Here is a 20,560-nt window from a genome sequence, read left to right as displayed (position 1 = left end):
CCAGCCAAATGTGGCCCCATAGCTCCAATTGGCACCAACAGTCCCCAAATGAGCCACATCTGCTGTGATGGTAGCACAGGCAGCCCATGGCACTGGGCTCCGGCATTTGTTCCACCACACCGGGTGCTGTCAGAGAGATTGCAATTTCCATGGAAAACCACATTTTGGCAAAGACATTGGTCATGACTGGGATTAACCAGGATGAATATATTAAGGATAATATACTGCATTTTAGTAATGGCTTCCCAGTGATATCGAATGCTCACTTTTAATTTAAAGAAGACAATGAAGAGCCTTCAGCCCAGAGTGTAGAAACCATTTATACAATCACAACAGCAATTTGGAGGAGTCTTTTCCTTAACTCAGAAGAATTTAATGTGCTTCGTATGTTATTTCCCAAACTACAATGAAAAGCCTGAAGCCTCATGTTCCATGGTTGTACATGAGAAAAGGTAGGAAACCATCTTTGTTGGATACAGTCTATAAGCTCTGAACCAAAATGCATACGAATAGGAGAAAGTCCCCACTTAGATTGCGTAGGAACACAGGAATCTCCCTCATATTGAATCAGCCCCTTGGTCCATCTAGCTCAGTATTGACAACACTGACTGGCAGCGGCTCTCCAGAGTCAGGAGTCATTCATGGGGACTGAACCTGAGATTGCTCAGACTGTACCTTAAGTGGCAAAACACAAGGCAGTTTCGTAAAGAAAGTCTGGAACTGGTTGCTGATGGTAGTCCAGAGGTTGCTTGGGGAATCCATCGGCAAAGCTTCCATAAAAGTCGCAATGTTTTCCAAGCAACGTAACATTGCGCCCCCTGCCGGCAAATTCTTTTTGGTGTTTAAGCCCTAAGAAGATAATAAATACATGAGCAATTCGACAACAACAAGGAAAGATTAAGATGGCGAGGAGTATTTTCAAAAATTACAAATGGTAAAGACTATATTCAAAAGTCAGTTTCCCACTTCCTTCCAGAAATTATTTATTTATTTATTTATTTATTTATTATACTTTTATACCGCCCAATAGCCGAAGCTCCCTGGGCGGTTCACAAAAATTAAAACCATTCGTATAATTATTATTATTATTTATTATTATTATTATTTATTTATATAGCACCATCAATGTACATGGTGCTGTACAGATTACACAGTAAATAGCAAGACCCTGCCGCATAGGCTTACAATCTAATAAAGTTGTAGTAAACAATAAGGAGGGAAAGAGAATGCAAACAGGCACAGGGAAGTGTAAACAGGCACTGGGTAGGGTGAAGCTAAACAGTATAGAGTCAGAACAAACTCAATATTTAAAAGCTATAGGGAACAGAAAACAAACAGTATAAAAACATGATATAAAATACAATATAAAAGCACAATGAATTACAAAATATATTGTCTTTCTGTGTCAATGATAAAAGGGTGTATTAACATTCATAACAATAAAGGGGGGAATTATGGAGTACAAAGATATACATTCTAATCCAGTTATAAGAACATAAGTACCATACTAGAAGGTCCATAGGTGCACAGATTTTTTATTATTATTATTATTATTATTATTATTATTATTATTATTATTATTATTATTATTATTTGTATCCCGCCTTTTGCCCAATACTGGGTCTCATCCAATTACATTATAACCATCTAATTACATTAAAATCAAATGAGGATGTCTATTAGTTTGTGCATCTATGGATCTTCCAGTATGGATCTTCTACAGCCATCCCCAAGGTACCAGATTAGGGAAGGCTAAATTATGAGAACCCAAGAAGAGCCATCTAGTCCAGCATCCTGTTTCTAACAGTAGCCAATGAGATGATTCCAGGAAGCCCCCAACCAGAGAACAAAGGCTGACTTTGGCCTAGCCTACACCAAGCAGGATACTGCACTATGAAAGCGGTATATGGTATGTGTCAATGGGCCCCAACAATTGTCAGTGCACTTTAATACTGCTATAAAGCAGTATAGCGGTATATATACCACTTTCAAACCACTTTCATAGTGCTATATCCTGCTTGGTGTAGATTAGGCCTTTGCCTCCAGTGACTGGTATTCAGTGCCATGCTGCTTCTGGCCACAGGAGGCTCTTTTTAGGGGAAAAAAGTGAAAAAGAAATATGATGTTCATTCTCCATGAGGAATGGGAAAATTTTGTTGTTATTGTTGTGGGCAGTATACTCCTGCAGGTGATCTCTCAGAAGCCACATGCTTGAACTCTCTCTCTCTCTCTCTGGCCATTTCTACACCTGCCTTTTTTCCAGGGATCGTCTCAGGATCATCCCTGCACATGCAAATGACACACAAGGGATCCCGGGAGCAGGCGGGGACAATCCCTCCATTTTCCTGGGATAATCCTTAGGTGTAGAAAAGGCCTCTCTTTCTCCCTCTGTCAACCTCTTTTCTTTCTTTCTTTCTTTCTTTCTTTCTTTCTTTCTTTCTTTCTTTCTCTTTCTACAACTCCCTTTTCTCTTTCTCTGTCTTTTGGGCAACCCTTTCTCACCCTCTCCCTCTTCCCCCCCAAGGGAAATCCCCCCAATTGGGCCAAGGGCCACCAGCAGCTTTAGGGCTGAGGTCTCCTACCCCTGCTCTGCACCAGATGAAATTGTGTGAGTGGTCTGAGCTCCATCCTAGAAGAGCAAACTGGAAAAGAGGCATGTGAGATGAGAGGGTGGACGATACATCAGAAACTGTGGAAGTTAATCTGATGGTAGACTAACCTCTAGGAGCTGGCTCAAGGCAGCTATGGAACTCAGTTCACTGAAATCCATAAGAGATGTGGCCAAGGTCCGTAAAAAACCTCCATCTGGGGGGGAAAAATACATATTTTTTTACAACAGGATTTCGGCATGGAGGTGACCGAGAATAGCAGAAACAAATCATAGGCGTAGCACAATTACCTTTGATGTTGCTCTGGAACAGCTGGGGAAATATACCATTGGGAGCCAGCTGATGGAAAACGCAACGGAGGAACTGCTTCGCCACGCCTGCAGCATTCCCTGGGATCATCATGCTGAGGAGCAAAAAATAAAGGAACAGAGGCGGAGAGTGATGCCATGATTCTATTAGCATACCCAATAATGAAAGAATCAAACATGACCTACTTCTATCTGTTTAGTCAGAATGTCTTTATGAATATGTTGGGTTGTGAAAAGAGTAACCGCAGGGGAGTGGGGTAGAAGCAATACTCCTTTGGAAAATGTGAACATTTACACTTTTTTTTCCAAGTCTAAGGGCCTTGCTAGACCTACCTTTGAATCCGGCCTTCAGGCGCAGAGAGCCCATGCTACAATTAGCATGGGCCATCACGCCTATCCAGACGTCAAATGCAACAGGGAAAGGAAAGCCCCGTCGCATCGCCCATTTTTAAAAAATCTTAAAGGGGCCATGTGCGCAGGAGCGCATCAATGAAAAGGTAAGTGTTTTTTAAAAAAATAATAAAGAGTTCCCCGCTCCCCCTGCCCCTGATTTCCCCCACACACAATGTCTGATGCCCCCCGCTTGCCAGTCCGTCCCCTGCTCGCCAGTCCGCCCCCCCCACTCACCAGTCCGCCCCCCTGCTCGCTTGCTTGCTCGCCAGGTCAATGCCCCTTCCCCCGCCCGGCCACGATCTCCCCACCCTGGCCTCCACTCTTCCCCCCCATCTCTCCTGCCGGGTCTGCTCTTTCCTCCCTGGCCCCCATCACTCCCCCCCCCCACGATTCCCTCACCCCCGGCCCAATGGGCACAGTGTGCGGCTTCTCCCGGCTACTCACGAGTAAGCGAGCAGCCAGGAAAAGCCACGGAAACTGCTAGACTTTCCACAGCCCCGTTCTCAGCCCGGGGCTGCGGAAAAACCAGCCCAAAAGTGGTGCCGGTTATCCCGGGCCAAGGGAGGGTTTAGCCCGGCCTGACCCCGGGATCCCCTGTGCGTCATCTGCACACACAGCAGGGAGCCCAGGCTTCACACCAGGCTAAACCCTTCTCTAGGAAGGCCCTTAATCTTGACGTTTTGGTTACAAAGAACAAAACACGCAGATGAGTACTTTGTAGCAGAACAGAGGTGGCCAGAAAGTAAATTGAGATCAGAAGGTAGATTGGGATCTGGGTGATCTAAATTAGATGGCTAGGATTCCTGACTCCCAATTGTTTAAGAGCAGCAGCAACGAAATGACACCTTCCCACCAAATTACACTGCTGAAATGAAGGACGTTTGGGCTAATAATCAGAACTGGAGGAAGGACTGCAGGGTCCATTCAGTTCTGGTATTCAAAACAAATTCCTGGGCTCAAATTCTTTAATTCTAAGTGCCTGTCTTTCTCACATAGCTCTGGTTGCAGGATCTCTGGTTTCTAGTAAAAAAAAAAACCACCAAAGTAGATCCCATAAGACTGAAGTTTGCTCAGCCCTATATTAGACCAGATTGGGGTGGGTTTTTTTCAAACGGGCTTTTCTGCACAATCAGTTTATTGCAGAACATACATTGAATTGTCGCATGGGATCCAAGTGGCTTCCCCCAAAGAAGAGCTTCTCTTTCAAGGGCATCACATTTTCTCAGTTTGCAAAAACACACTGCTGCTAAAAAAAAATGCTGTTCTTTCTCCTGCCACTGGGGTCATTGTTATATGGAGGGATTGTCTAGAATTGGAGGGATTGCACAAGTGACACACAGGGACCTATTCATTAATTATTGTGGTGTCACAGTTGATAAATGATGAACTCACATGTACCACCACCCCCGCAAGGCCAGGGTGTGTTGAACCTCTTTCAGCCTAAGAGCTGGGTTCCATTTTGGAGAAGATCTCAGGGCAACATTCCAGTGGTGGATGAGGACAGAAGCAAAACAAGGCAAACACCAGTATATTTTAGCTGGGAAAGTGCAGTTAGTGTACCCATCTTCACTCCCGACCTCCTGTGTTGATGAAACACAGAGGTACTATGCCTGAATGGAGCTAATGTCTGCAGCATCAAATGGCACCACATCTGTGAAATGCAGAGAGATTCTATTATATTCTGCAGTATATAAATGTTAAAAAATAAATAAAATGTGGACAAGTCGTAAACACCACCGTGGATTTTATTTTTCGTACTGTTTTGAATGCAATACAGTATTGTATTTGTATCATGTATGTTGGAAGAGCTGTTTCAGCTATTCAGCTGGGTGCCATCAAATGTTGATTATTTATTTGTTTGTTGCAATAGCCAAAGCTCTATAGGGCAGTTCACAAAACAAAACACAAAATTATAAAATACAATAACATACTAAACAATAAAACTTCAGTATAAAACAGAATAAAACCAAAGTTAAAAAAAAACCAAGGTAAAAGCTAGCAATAATACAAAAATCTAAAAATGCAGCAATGCAATTTTTAAAACTGAAGGACTGAAAAGGCTGGGGAAATAAAAGGGTCTTCACTTGGTGCCAAAAAGCCCACAATGTAGGTGCCAGGTGAGCCTATCTGGGGAGGGCATTCCACAATGGGGATGCCACCACTGAAAAGGCCCTGTGAACAATTGATCGTAATGAACAATGAAGCAATGACAATTGAGAGATGTACATGTGAATTTGCCCTCATTTTTAGGGCTTCACCTCATATTGACTTTGTGATGTGGGAGCTGCTGCAGGATGGCTCCATTGTGGACCACTCAGGTAATGTCAGAAATCCCAGATTGCTAGGAAGAAATCCACGATATGGCTCCTGCTCCCCAAAGTAAACGTGAGAACAGGTCCTTAATTAAATGTAAGGGTACCAAAGCCTCCTCCTTGGGAACATTCACCATTCCTTCCTAGATTCCAGTAAATATGCACAGCAAAGCCATAGAAAACTGCCTGATGTGAGAATTGACTTTATGTTGCGATCCAAGATTTCCTAGAGTCCAAGGATGTTTTCTGTATTTTGTTTCCAAATTCAAAATTACCTCCAGCAAACAAGGGGTATTTATCCCCTTGTTTGGTCTGCAGATCTAAAGGAAAAAAAAAACTTGTCTTGATTGTACCGTACCTTTCTGCTTGATTGGTGCTTGAAGCCAATCTGGTGTGGAGAAAGAGGGACAAAAAAGACAGTCAAAGGATAGTCTTTATTTTTAATACAATAAAACAGTTGAAATAACTGGGGCAATCAAATCAAATCCCAAATAAAAGGACTTTACAGTCATGAAGGCTATATATCTTCTGGTTGAGAAAAGCAGAAATCTATTCACTTTCCTGAACCATGACAATGGGGAAGGGGCATAGCTCAGCAGCAGAGCACATGCTTTGAATGAAAAAGGTCCCAGGTTCAATCCGCAGCATCTCCAGGTAGGAATGGGGAAAGAATTCTGTCTGAAAACTTGAAGAGCCACTGCCAGTGAGTATAGGCAATAGTGAGCTAGATAGACCAAAGATCTGACACAATATAAGGCAGCTTCCTATGTTCTAAAAGGTACCAATTTCTTACCTGCATCTCAGGACTTAGCTAGACCTAAGGATTATCCCAGGCAAACGGAGGGGTCGTCTCTGCCTGCTCCCGGTATCCCCTTTGTGTCATTTGGATGCACAGGGATGATCCCGGGACAATCCCGGGATATAGGCCTGGTCTAGCCATGGCCTCAGATAAAATGACCTGCCCATTAAGGCTACAAGCCTATGCACACTTATGATGCCGTGACCATGGCATCTAATGGTCTTCTAATTCCTTTAAATTCACAAAAAGCTTACATGTTGTGCTATTAGAGAAATCATGTTAGTCTTCACCAACCAAAACACTATCTGCCTTATTACTACAATCTGTTTTTTGTTTTGTTTTTTGCATTCCGGCTGCAGTATTTCTAGTGTATAAGGAAAAGATGGCCCATACTACCCATGCCCTGAATAATAATAATAATAATAATAATAATAATAATAATAATAATAATTTTATTTATTTCTTACCCGCCTCTCCCTTTGGATCGAGGCGGGGAACAACTTTAGTACAGGAATCAATACATCTGAAGGCTGATATGCCAGAGCTTTATGGTTTATGGGTTCCCACTGGCCCCAATTGTGCTGAATCTATGGGTACCAAGGCATCTCTGTAGATCAGAAGAAGAAGTCCTTCCTCCAAAATTCCAGTGTGGGAATAAAGTCTCAGAATGAGCAACTTAAGACTTGAATCTCCACTAAGTGAACGAAACTATTCATGGCTGACAGTTACGTCTGCCTTGCCTCAGCTAAACTACCACAGATCTTTGTGTAAACAGCATATCAGTGACAGTGCACATGTCCATGTTTCAGTCAGAACTCTAGTCAGAGCTCTGACTGCAACCCAGAGCTGATTCACCACCCCATTGACGTTGGAGCTACCAGCCTCTACTACATAAATGCATCTTGCCACAGAGGGCCAAATTACATATTATAGCAGATATAGAGCAGCTGTCGAAAATGGTCTTGCTCTGTCATGTTCTCCCCTCCCTTGCCATACCATAAGAGGTCCCCAACCTTTTCAGTTTTGTGGGCGCATTTGGAATTTTGAGAGTGACATGGACACTCTCACATAATGGCTGCCATGGGGGGGACTGGCCATTCACAAAATGGCTGCCATAACAAGTGTGGCCTGTTACAAAACATCCATTTCCCATGCAAATTGAAGAGACCAAAAAAAAAAGCAACTTGTTCAAGAACTGAAGTACAAGGGCAGAGGTGGAAACTGAGCTCCAAAACACAGAGCCACTCTATTGGACCCTAATAAAGATGATCTTAAGGGGCAGCACTTTGCTTTGCACCATGACTGTCCCCATTAAGAATTTTTTTTAAAAAAAAAATCTTAATAAAATAAAAATCAGGAGGAACAGGGAGACTGGTGGACACCATGTTGGACACCCCAGCAATAACACATTCTCATAAGACGACATGCCATTTCCACAATTGGCTAGCAGTGTAAGGGAGGGACATGCAGAACATATTAATGATACTTCACGGGTAAGTAAGTACTCATTATGGCAAGAGAGAGGGGAGGATGTGGGCTCCTATTGTCTTCTGCAACATATAATTTTGACCAGATAGTTCTTCTTTCTGTGTTGGGGGCTGACGACAATAGTTTCAACTTGAAATTCAAAGTAGTTCCCATACAAAATTTCCCACCAGCAATATTTAACCAGTTTTTCTAGCTTTCCCACACATTCAGGTTTAGCAAATGACAGCTGCAGTAGTAAATGCAATGAGTGAACGCACTCTTTGCTGGATGGATTCACACATTACAACAACCCTGGTTTGTTGTGAATAAGCAGGAGCCAGCAAGCATGCTCGCTCCCACTACCCGATCGTTCCCATTACAAACAGCAGGCGCTAAACCACTTAGGGGCTCGCCATTGTTTTGCATGACATCCAAACCACGAATTCTGGATTGTTGGGGGAAAGACAAGCCAAAGTTAGAACCCATAGCTAAAACATAGGTTCGAACTCTGTGTGGTCTCTCTGCCAATGACCCAGAATTCCCAGTTTGGACATCATGGTAAACAACCCAGGATTGGAGCATCTGTAGGTTGTGGAGCCCCAGTGTGAATTATTGGGCCATGGGGGAAAGCCCTGGGTTGCTGTGATGTGAGTACTAGACCATTGTGAAAACATTTCTCCACAGAAGGAACAAAGTGGGGACATAACTCTGTGGCAGAGCATGTGCTTTGCATACAGATGGTCCCAAGTTCAAACCCCAGTTTCTCCAGGTTAGCCTAGAAAAGTGAACTGCCTGAAAGCTTGGAGAGCTGCTGCCAGTCAGTGTCAACAATACTGGGTTGGATGGGCCAATGGTCTGACTCAGTATAAGGCAGCTTCCTATGTTTCAAAGGAAGGAAGAAAGGAAGGAAAATCTGTACCTTCCTACAGACTGCATGATATCCAGCAACAAAGGAGCAGCCAGATCTGGGCTGAGGTGGATGAATGTAGAGAGAACCACTATGGCCAGACCTAATGTTTCTTCATCATACTCTTCCAGGATGGCTCCACAATCATGGCACCTGTAAGAAAATTATGAAAAAGAGATCTGGGCATGAAAGGCTACATTCCATTCCTGCAGGGATTACAGTCATGAGTGATGGAATGATGGCTCCCACGAAAGGAAGCCAGCTCATTATTACCCCTCATTAAGAAGTTTGCTCTCGAGTCCAACAAGTTGCTTTGGCCGCGAAAGGGCAGGCGGTTCCTGCCGTGCCAAGAGTCTACTTTGAAAGCTTTGCCAAGGTTCTGTAATGTCTGATCTCAAGGGACATGTCAGATGCAGAAGAGATGAGGCAGAATATGGCAGGCCGTATAGAAGAGACAAACAACACTGGGGAACCAGTGCATCTTGGCCCAACGGGGAAGCTTGGTTAATTTGATCAACCACTCACTAATGTCTCCAACAGATTGTGATATTTGAACTTAATGGGATTGTACAGGCAATTTGCCTCTTCCCTCTCCACAACAGCAGGAGAAGATGCCAGCAAGGTCATGAAAGTCAATCTCATTTAGCCCACTTTACTACCTGCTGCCAAAGCTTTTAGAAAACAACCAGACCAACTGGCTGAAATAAATTATCCTCGCAGGATATCTGTCATTTACCCTGATGCACATCATTCCATTTCTATCACAAGATTATGCAACAGCCCAACCTTCACTGCAAAGTATTTTAGTAATGTTTTGGAGGTGCTGTTGAATGGTTTGAGCATGAGATGAGATACCAGAAGATTCTAGTCACATCTCTGTCTGAATCAAGGTGTGCCCATAACCTATCTATCTATTTATTTGTGTGTGTTTTAGAATTTCTACCCTGCTTTCTATTATAAATAATCAAAGCAGCTTATTAATATCTTACAAAGATAAAATAATACAGTATAATCTAAAAATAAATTACAAAGCAGGGCAGATGGATTAAAATCATGAAACTCAGAAACAGCGTGCTCCCACTGTAGGGAGGGCAGGTCTCTTGCCCTGAAGGGGCTCTGAAAATGCCCAGTTACTATCTAGTCTAATATTTAATATAAGAATCCTCTACCTTGGATTTCTTTTGGTGATTTTGCAATTCATGGACTTAAAATTTAATTTGAAATTTAGAAGTTAATTTGAATCCAAGGGCTCAGATGCAATTAAAGCTTTAATTTGTGTTCTGTTCCTTCATCACACAGAAAAATATTTCCCTAATTGTGTTCTCATATCCATTGTTAATCCAATTTTCCTTACTTTAAAACTTTCAAGAAGTCTCCTGAAGATTCTGGTTTCAACTTCAGTACAAAGTGCTGTTCTGCTGCTGTTATTGGTGTCATCATTTCTGAATCAGCCCTTGCGTGCAAGTCTTAAAAGGCAAATCACTCAAAAGGAATATAAATGTGCTTACTTGTCAGTCATCATAGTAGGCTGGTCATCAATAAAATCTTCTGGTGCTGGTACAAACATGCTAACAATACTAGGCGCGGATAGCAGGCTGGACTTTGTGGCACCTAAAGAGAGGGAGGGGGAGGGGGAGAGAAGGAAGGAAAGAAGAAAAAAGAAAGAAAGAAAGAAAGAAAAAGAAAGAAAGAAAGAAAGAAAGAAAGAAAGAAAGAAAGAAAGAAGCCCTTGAATAATGGATGGGATCTTTGCTTTTCAACAAAAATAACTCTTCTGTATGTGTAAGCAGATTGTCTTTTGAACAATAGCTCCTGTGGATAATGCTAATAGTTTTTGCTGATGCAATTGTATTTAAAGTGACGGCATGTTTCTTAAAAATCACTCCAAGATTTTCTAGAGGTTGCTTCTCCAGAGAATATTGAAGGATTGTCCCCAATGAAGAGCTGCATTTGAAATGCAGATGACAGCTTTTTGAACTAACCCCCTTTGATAATAACTGGGCTTTTGTTCTTCTGTAATATTCTCTATGAAAATCAAGACACCAAAAGAAGAAATCAAGAGGATGTCCTAGTTTCCTTAAGTAGTCTGTTTCAGTTTGTTCTGTACGTAGTGGAAAGATGCACTACAGTATGGAACTGGGCATCCAGAGATGCTTTCCATAAGATTTTCCACGTGACATTGGATGAAATACTTCTCACCTTTAAAGAAGGGCAGAGAGTGAAAGATTTTGTTCATCAAGACTTGGCAAAAGCTTTTGATTAGATAGAAGACGTGAATGGAGTTATAGTATTGCCAGGCAAAGATAAAATAGGTCGATCAGAGTAAATGCATCATCTATATGCTAAGCATTTAGGGCCACAGAAAGGCTGCAATTACAAGAGGGACATTATTGTACTAGCACAATGTCTTTTCTATGCTCAAGGCAAAAACATGGGAAAGCCATGTAAACCTACAGGGAAAGCCAACTCTCTTTGATATGTAGTGGTTAAAAAGAGTGGATCATAGACTTAAGGCTATCTGGAATGAACAGAGAAATGGCAAAGTGTTGGAAATTTAACAGGGTTTGAAGGGAGAAAGAACTAGCATGTCTAAAGAAGCTTGGTATACAATGGTGGCTACACTGGTATGATTTCTATAGTTGCCATTACATAAGCATGTTTGACGTCACTCTTCTCCATCATAATTGGTTGAATGCCATATCATGTACTATGAAATAGTAAATTGATGTTATGATGTCAAAATAGACAAGAGAAGAATGTCAAGCAGTCATTGAGCTAAGTTGGGGTGCAAATATTTCTTCTCCATAGAGAACTTCTCCATAACGGCCAAGAAATAGATACCTCAATGGTCCTTTTGAGCTTCAAGATGAACTCTTGCTCTTCAGAACTTTTTAATAATGATAACAATCCAAACTGAAAGCCACTAATTTATATAGCTGGCCAAACTGTTCCTTTGTGACATCATTTTATAGCTTCCTTAAGAAGAGGACAGGTGGAGGCTGCAGGCTGAAGTCAGTAGATACATGGAGCTGGTATAACTGGGGGAAAGCAACTACCCCAACTAATACATTGCAATAAGAACATATGTTTTGCCTATGCTGCTGCAAAATGAAATAAAGACAGATCAAAACCCAATACAGGGGGTAGAACAGCTATACACCTCGGAATAAAAGTGATTCAAAAAGGATAGGTTGCTTACCTGTAACTATGGTACTTCATGTGGTCAGCTGTGAACTCACATATAGGGATTATGCACCTAGGAAGAAACTGTAACTTGGAACATTCTAGACCTAAACGGAGTTTTAGGTGGGAGTCCAGCCCACCTCCTTTGCACATGCTCCAGGCATGGCTCCCGCCTGCGTCTCAGTTACAAGTCTGCTGCAGTGGAGGAATAAAGAAGGTGAGGCACCACAGTCGGGAAGAGGCTGCGATGTGTGAGTTTACCGATTATCACCTGAAGAACCAGAGTTACAGGTAAGCATCCAGTCCTTCTTAATGGTCTCTCTGACTCACCCATATAGGTGACTGAAAAGCAAGAGACTTACCGGAGGAGGAAGATGTCACACCAGAACTGAAGCAAGGACTGCTCTGCCAAAAGCCACATCAGTGCGAGCTTAATATTCAGGGGATAATGTTTGATGACGATAGAGGGCTGATCCCAGGTTGCTGCACAACGCAGAAGCGAAACACCTCTGGGGAAAGCAGCAGAGGATGCTATGGCTCTAGTCGAGTGACCCCGTAGAGAATTTTGCCGTGAGGTGAGTGGACATTCAAAACACTGCTAGTCAATGCGGCAGATGAAAAGCAACTGAGAGGCAGGCAGGAGGCACTCCTGGAGTGTGCACAGAGAAGGTGGGTGGGACTCCTGCCTACAACTCTGTTTAGCTCTAGAATGTTCCAAATGACTGGCTTTTTTAGGGGCATAACTCATATGTGTAAGTTACAGAGACCATGAAGAAGAAGCAGTTTGCTACTATTCTGTAGGGAAACGCTCACTGAAAGAAGATTGAAAAGGAGAAAAAGCTGATCACTGCGAAGGAAGAACATTGTGATTGAACAGTGAGATGATCACCTCCAAATTCCCCAATTCAAATCTGGCTTGGAGAAATACTGTCAGTAAGCCCTTATCATCCATGGCCCTGTGCAAAATAGGTCAATGAGGTCAGATCAAGAGTACCAAAACCACCATCACTTTACTCAGTACTAACTAAGCACCTTGGCTGTTAAGTTCAGACACAAAACCAAGGTTGAATGGACACTGAACTAACCTCTTATTCTTAGTGGTGGTCCCTCCAGGTCAGGGTTTAGGCAAACTGAGACATTGCACGGCCTCTTCCCATGCTGTATCTGTTCTGTGGATAAACAGAAAACTTCAGTCCCTCCCCCACTAGCATCCATTGAGAGTCTGTCACCAGCACCACAGGTTCATTCCAACAACAAAAACACCACACACGTACACAACAGCTAGAAACAAACAGCTAATGCAAGGCAGCTAGAGAAAGGACAAGTCTATAGAAACACAGAAAGATGTCTTATACCAACCAGGTCAGACTATCTGTCCATCTAACACAGCATTGCCTGATTTGACTTGCAGTGGTTCTGCAAGATCTCAGGTAGAAGTCTTTCTCATCTCTTGCTACCGGCTCCTTTTAACTGGAAATGTCAAGGCTTGAACCTGGGACTTTCTACATGCAATGCATGTGCTCTACTACTGAGCTATGGTCCCTCCTCAGATGCTAAGTCCACTTCCTAACTAGCAAGTCCTTAAACGTATCTTCAAAAGATGGAGAAGGAAGTTTTGATATATCAAACAGAAAGACCTACTGATTATCTTGGAACTAAAGTTCCTGAGATCTTTAGGTTTGGATACCATGTCATCCCTACCAAAGCCTAATAGCGCTGAACTGGACAGAGGATTTATTGGGAGTGCAGGGAACTATTTAGTAATGTAGTGTGTAAAGCGCCGCAGTAGAAGTGTAGTATGTAAAGAGCTGCAGTAGACGACAATGTCAAGCACACAACAAAGGAAGAGCGAAGATGTTCACCACAATGGTGCACGATATATACACAGTGAAATTTGCGTTGCAGAAAAAAGAGCGAACAGTTTGAAATGAAGGGTGAGAAAAGGAAGGCCTGGGGCCCATAAGCCATCTCGACAAAATGGAAGATTTTGTTTACGAATTGGAGTCAGCTGGAAAAACATGTCGATGAAGACAGCAAAGAAGGACAACCAGAATGACAAGATGAAGGCTTCATGAGGATGTAGTAAAAAAGAGAACTTGTTTTCCATAAAGAAACCTGGTGAAAGAACTTAAACTCAAGAGAATGTATTACCCTATTTCTTTGATTCTAAGACGCACTTTTTCCCCCATATAAACATCTCTAAAAATGGGGTGCATCTTAGAATCACGGGTGTTTCTTAGGGTTTTTTTTTTCTGTTGGTGGTACTGAAATTAGTGTGCGTCTTACAATCGATGGTGTCTTACAATCAAAGAAATACGGTACTACTCGTTTCCATATCACCTTTTTTGAGGTACAAGGTGTTTTACTCCCTAATCAAATTTATTCTTGCCTCATCCCTATGAGAGTAGACATCCCTGAGTAGACATATGTACCCCATTGCCCACATCCAAGGTCAGTGCGCCATGGTGTAGTGGCTAAAGTGTTGGGCTGGGAGTCAGGAGATCCTGGGTTCTAGTCCCCACTCGGTCATGGAAGCTCACTGGGTGACTTTGGGCCAGTCACAGACTCTCAGCCCAACCTACCTCACAGGGTTGCTGTTGAGAGGATAAAATGAAGAGGAGGAGGATTATGTACGCCGCCTTGGGTTCATTGAACGAAAAAAAGGCCGGGATATAAATGAAATAAATAAATAAAAATAAAATCCACCAACCCAAACTGTCTCTAGCAATAAAACATATAGTTCAACAATTGAAACCACTAAACCACCTGAAGAAAAAAGATTTTAAGTCATTTTATTGAACGGCACCAAAAGATTATTGGACAAAGCATTGCAAGTTATTATACGTCTACCTTTCTCGCAATATCTAGATTTAAGAAAACAAGCTATTTTCATTAGAACGCCTTTTGGAAATTCTCCCCTGTTTTTTCCCAGATTGTGGGTTCCTGAATTACCATATATGCATTATCCATTCCCTGTTCTTCCATTTTAATTATTTCTATGCTTTGTACAGATCACTCAGTGCCACCCCAAGACATTTTGCTGCCTGAAGGGACTCCCCAGGGCAAAGGCAGCAGTGGACCAGGCGGGAGTCAGAACACCGACTTGCCCAGGGTCTACTCAGGTGGGTGGGTTTATGGGGGGGGAAAAGAAAAAGTCCCAGCCGCAGACAATGAGGAAGCAGACCCAGCTGCAACCGCTGAACCAGGAAGGGAGGATAACTAACAGTATGGATGTAATCTGCCCCCAAAATGCTAGAAATGCTGAATAACTTTGCAGGGGTGGCAGTAGGGCGATCACTTACATTTCACAAAAAGGAGGAAATGCATCACCAAAAAAGAAAAAGACAGCGCAGGTTTGTAATAAATAAATAAATGCATATGTCAATTTACATGTATACATTGTGTGCATGTGTGTGTGTGCGTGTGTGTGTGTGTGACTATAATTTTGTTAGAACAATACAGGCTGTGTGCCTGCTCAGTCTGCAGTCCAGGTGCTAACTGCTGAGGGGCAATTTCAAGGCCTTTGCTCGCCCTTCTTATGGATTTTTAAATTTAAACCAGACTTGGACTGGAAAGCTCTTCAAAAGGAGAACATCTTCAAATAGGGGACTATCCTCTGACATGTTCTTTCAAATAGAGGATTGTCTTCTGTAAAGTAAGATAAATGGCCACCCTCAGTGGAGGTAACGATGCAGTGAAGCAGTCTCAAGCAGGACCGGCCCTACCATGAGGCAGAGTGAGGCGATAGCCTCAGGCAGCAGATGATGGGTGGTACAGCAGGGACAGAAGCTGCAGCCCTGTTGGAGGACAGAGCTGTGTGTTTCATACTGATGGCCTGCATCCCCAGCTAGCCTTCTGCCCTTAAGTGAAGTGGGGGATGCTATCCCATCACCAAAATTGAAGTAAGATTTAAATGCTAGTCTATTCAGCTTCTGCAGGCAGAATGGGAGTGGAGGGGGGCATCTTGTCCTTCACCTCAGGCAGCAAATTATCTTGGGCTGGCTCTGGTATGGCCATGGCCTATATCAATGAAATCACTATTTACATTTTTATTATTATTTATTTATTTATTTATTACATTTCTATACCGCCCAATAGCCAGAGCTCTCTGGGCAGTTCACAAAAATACAACAGTGTCTATCAAGTGAGCTTTGACTGTGTAATAACAAACAAGAGATCATTGGAGGGAGATCCAGCTGTCCAGATTATCTGCACAAAACTTTAAAATCATGCATGTCCAAGAAGGAGCGTAGAACTAAACTGACACTAAGTTAAACACCCATTTCTGACCCTTATGTATTAACTATCGGACAACTGAAACATTTCTCTGGCTTTCCTTTGTTGAAATTCTCCTGGTACCACTTGCTTCATTGCTGAAGTCCCAGAATGCAGAGCTTTGGCAGATAACGGCAGTGAAACATCTGCTGTTTGTAATGTGCCAGAATCTATCATTCTGTAGAATCATCAGTGTACTGGAAATTTTTACAAAATTCCAGGACTTTTAGATGAGTTTTGGTGTAGGGGAATCAGACAGCAAACCAAATATTCAATAAATGCTTAGCATGATTAGCAGAGACATACTTCACTTTAAAAACGACAACAACCAGCATGTCATCATTTCATTTTGAGTGAGGACACTGAAAAAAGGACAAAGAATGTATTCATAAAAACTGCACAATTTGTATGAACTAGTGCAACAGTGAACAGGGGGTTGGACTCGATGGCCTTATAAGTCCCTTCCAACTCTACTATTCTGATTCTATGAACTAATGTCAGGCTTGCAGGATTGACTTTGCTTTTTACTAGGACCCTGAAGTCCAACAACCTGAGCCAGCTTCAAAATGGACATACACTAAGAATTAAGGAAGAGGATGTCTCTGACCATGTGCTTAGCGCAGAAATTGGTAGTCAGTACTAGAACCAAGCTCACAAGTCCTTTTCTCCAAACCATTCTTATTCTATTTACAGTCGTGTGAAAAAGAAAGTACACCCTCTTGGAATTGTACGATTTTACATATCAGGACATAATAACAATCATCTGTTCCTTAGCAGGTCTAAAAATTAGGTAAATACAACCTCAGATGAACAACAACGCATGACATATTATACCGTGTCATGATTTATTTAACAGAAATAAAGCCAAAATGGAGAAGCCATGTGTGAAAAAGTAAGTACACCCTTACTGCTTCCTTAGGAATTAAGATGCTAAGTAGCAGACAGGTGCTGCTAATCAAATGCCCGTGATTAATTGATCATCAGCAAGTATGGCCACCTCTATAAAAGCCGAAGTTTTTTCAGTTTGCTGGTCTGGAGCATCCAGGTGTGTGTTAACACAATGCCAAGGAGGAAAGACCTCAGCAATGATCTTAGAGAAGCAATTGCTGCTGCCCATCAATCTGGGAAGGGTTATAAGGCCATTTCCAAACAATTTAAAGTCCATCATTCTACAGTGAGAAAGATGATTCAAAAGTGGAAAACATTCAAGACTGTTGCCAATCTTCCCAGGAGAGGACGTCCCAGCAAAATCACCCCAAGGGCAGACTGTGCAATGCTCAGAGAAATTACAAAAAACCCAAGAGTTACATCTCAGACTCTATAGGCCTCAGTGAGCATGTTAAATGTTAAAGTTCATGACAGTACAATTAGAAAAAGACTGAACAAGCATGGTTTGTTTGGAAGGGTTGCCAGGAGAAAGCTTCTTTTCTCTAAAAAGAACGTGGCAGCACGGCTTAGGTTTGCTAAGTTGCATCTGAACAAACCACAAGACTTCTGGAACAATGTCCTTTGGACAGACGAGACCAAAGTGGAGATGTTTGGCCATAATGCACAGCGCCACATTTGGCGAAAACCAAACACAGCATTTCAGCACAAACACCTCATACCAACTGTCAAGCACGGTGGTGGAGGGATGATAATTTGGGCTTGTTTTGCAGCCACAGGACCTGGGAACCTTGCAGTCATTGAGTCGACCATGAATTCCTCTGTATACCAAAGTATTCTAGAGTCAAATGTGAGGCCATCTGTCCAACAGCTAAAGTTTGGATGAAATTGGGTCATGCAACAGGACAATGATCCCAAGCACACCAGCAAATCTACAACAGAATGGCTGAAAAAGAATCAAGTGTTGCAATGGCCCAGTCAAAGTCCAGACCTCAACCCGATTGAAATGCTGTGGCGGGACCTTAAGAGAGCTGTGCATAAACAAATGCCCTCAAACCTCAATGACCTGAAGCAACTTGTAAAGAAGAGTGGGCCAAAATTCCTCCACAACAATGTGAGAGACTGATAAAGTCATACAGAAAACAATTGCTTCAAGTTATTGCTGCTAAAGGTGGTTCTACAAGCTATGGAATCATAAGGTGTACTTACTTTTTCACACATGGCTTCTCCATTTTGGCTTTATTTCTGTTAAATAAATCATGACACGGTGTAATATGTCATGTGTTGTTGTTCATCTGAGGTTGTATTTACCTAATTTTTAGACCTGCTAAGGAACAGATGATTGTTATTATGTCCTGAGATGTAAAATCATACAATTCCAAGAGGGTGTACTTTCTTTTTCGCACAACTGTATATCCCACCCTTCATAAATATCCAAAGGTGGGTAACGACAGTATTAAAAGACCAACAATAATATACAAAAAATAAAGCAGGCAAAAAACAAGCAACAACAGATCCAGTCCTATTCACTGCAGCAACAACTGCCTGGGTAAACAATGGGTCTTAGCCTGGTGCCGAAATGTTAGCAAAGTTGGTACCAGGCATACCTCTACCTCATCCAAAGAACAGGCCATGATTACCTTGAGTCTATCTCTGAACCATAACATAGGGTGAGGAACCTGTAAAGCCTTCCAGATCTTTGGATTACAAATACCATCATCCCTGCCACTAATGCTAGCTGGGGCTTATGAGAGTTGGAGTCCAGCCATGTCTGGGGGTCTCATGGTGTGATCATGCTTTACTTAAACCTCCCATAGTCCTGAAAGCCCTGCTGCTGTCGGGGCGCAATAAAGCAAGCTGCTATGAAAGCTATGGGGAAGCTCAATCAGGTGAGGGAGAAAAGGGTGGATGTTTCCTCTTGCCCCAAGGAAAAGCTTTTGTTCTCTGCACCTATATAGGGTGACCATATTAAAAGGAGGACAGGGCTCCTGTATCTTTAACAGTTGTATTGAAAAGGAAACTTCAGCAGGTGTCATTTGTATATATGGAGAACCTGGTGAAATTTCCTCTTCATCACAACAGTTAAAGCTGCAGGTGCCCTGCCCTCTTTTAAATCTGGTCACTCTAGTATAGCTCCTGCAGCTTTAACTGCTGTGATGAAGAAGGAATTTCACCAGGTTCTCCATATATACAAATGACACCTGCTGAAATTCCCCTTTCTATGCAACTGTTAAAGATACAGGAGCCCTGTCCTCCTTTTCATATGGTCACCCTACACCTATATACAGCTGGGTGACCATACGAAAAGGAGGACAAGGCTCCTGTATCTTTAACAGTTGTAAAAAAAAGGGGAATTTTGCCATTTGCTGCTTGCATACAAATGACACCTGCTGAAATTCGCTTTTCTACACAACTGTTAAAGATACAGGAGCCCTGTCCTCCTTTTCACATGGCCACCCTAATATAAAATCATTGAGGCATATTGATCTAAATTCTAGCCTTTTATTTCTTTTGCTTCAAAGGGCCAAGCAAGATATGATGGAAGAGTTCCATAAATATGATCCCCTGTTCTTATTATTTATTTATTTATTTGTTTGTTTGTTTGTTTGTTACCCACCTCTTCATCTGGGAGGGAAGGAAGGAAGGAAAGGAAAGGAAAGGAAAGGAAAGGAAAGGAAAGGAAAGGAAAGGAAGGAAGAGCCACAGAAAGAAAAGCACAGCCACAGGGTGTTTCACCAGCTTTGAGGGATTATATTTATCAGGAAAATGGTGCAGTCGGGAAAGAGTTAACCCACTGGGGGACAGATTTGAATCACTCGCACACATCATGAGTCAGTTTTTTCCAAAGAGTCGGAGATCGTATTCACAGATCTCCTTCATCCTGCCAAATTGTACCTGCAGATATTAAGAGATAGAGCTGACAAACGGAAGCAGAGACAGGCTCCCCAGTTAACATAACTGTACTCCTGCTGAGTTAAAATAGCATGCATCTCATTCATTTAAATTCCTTTGAGCCTCAAAGACCAAGGAAAACGGTGGCTGCATGGAGCGAGAGTTGTAAGCAAGTACAATTCACGACATTGCTCAACATCAGTGCTGGACGTGGGGTACATCAGTTAAGGCTTCAGCCTTAGCTTCCAATTTCCTGGCTTTTGGGAGTTTGGACCAACATGAAAGAGCCTTTACTCTGGTCTTTTAAACCAGCAGTTGTTTTTTTAAATCAGATAGATAGATAGATAGATAGATAGATAGATAGATAGACCGTATTTCTTCGATTCTAAGACACACTTTTTCCCCATATAAACATCTCTAAAAATGGGGTGCGTCTTAGAATCGTGAGTGCGATTATTATTCTTAGAATCAAAGCTTTTTTTCTATTGGTGGTACTGAAATTAGTGTGCATCTTACAATTGATGGCGTCT

At 42.3% G+C, this 20,560-nt stretch overlaps 1 protein-coding gene across 1 annotated transcript in view; it reads right to left on the bottom strand.

The window, feature by feature from the left end:
• UNC79 (unc-79 homolog, NALCN channel complex subunit) overlaps positions 1-20,560 on the bottom strand; it is a 155,606-nt gene that overhangs the window by 36,158 nt on the left and 98,888 nt on the right. The window contains exons 35-41 of the mRNA XM_063118002.1: positions 13,064-13,147; positions 10,304-10,406; positions 8,808-8,948; positions 5,981-6,010; positions 2,900-3,012; positions 2,720-2,805; positions 676-849 (exon numbers count right to left, since the gene is read on the bottom strand). Of these exons, the coding sequence (XP_062974072.1) occupies positions 676-849; positions 2,720-2,805; positions 2,900-3,012; positions 5,981-6,010; positions 8,808-8,948; positions 10,304-10,406; positions 13,064-13,147 (731 nt within the window). The remainder of the gene's footprint in view (positions 1-675; positions 850-2,719; positions 2,806-2,899; positions 3,013-5,980; positions 6,011-8,807; positions 8,949-10,303; positions 10,407-13,063; positions 13,148-20,560) is intronic.

Source organism: Elgaria multicarinata, chromosome 2, assembly GCF_023053635.1.
Source record: "Elgaria multicarinata webbii isolate HBS135686 ecotype San Diego chromosome 2, rElgMul1.1.pri, whole genome shotgun sequence".
NCBI lineage: Eukaryota > Metazoa > Chordata > Lepidosauria > Squamata > Anguidae > Elgaria > Elgaria multicarinata.
This window is presented reverse-complemented; position numbering and strand designations above follow the sequence as displayed.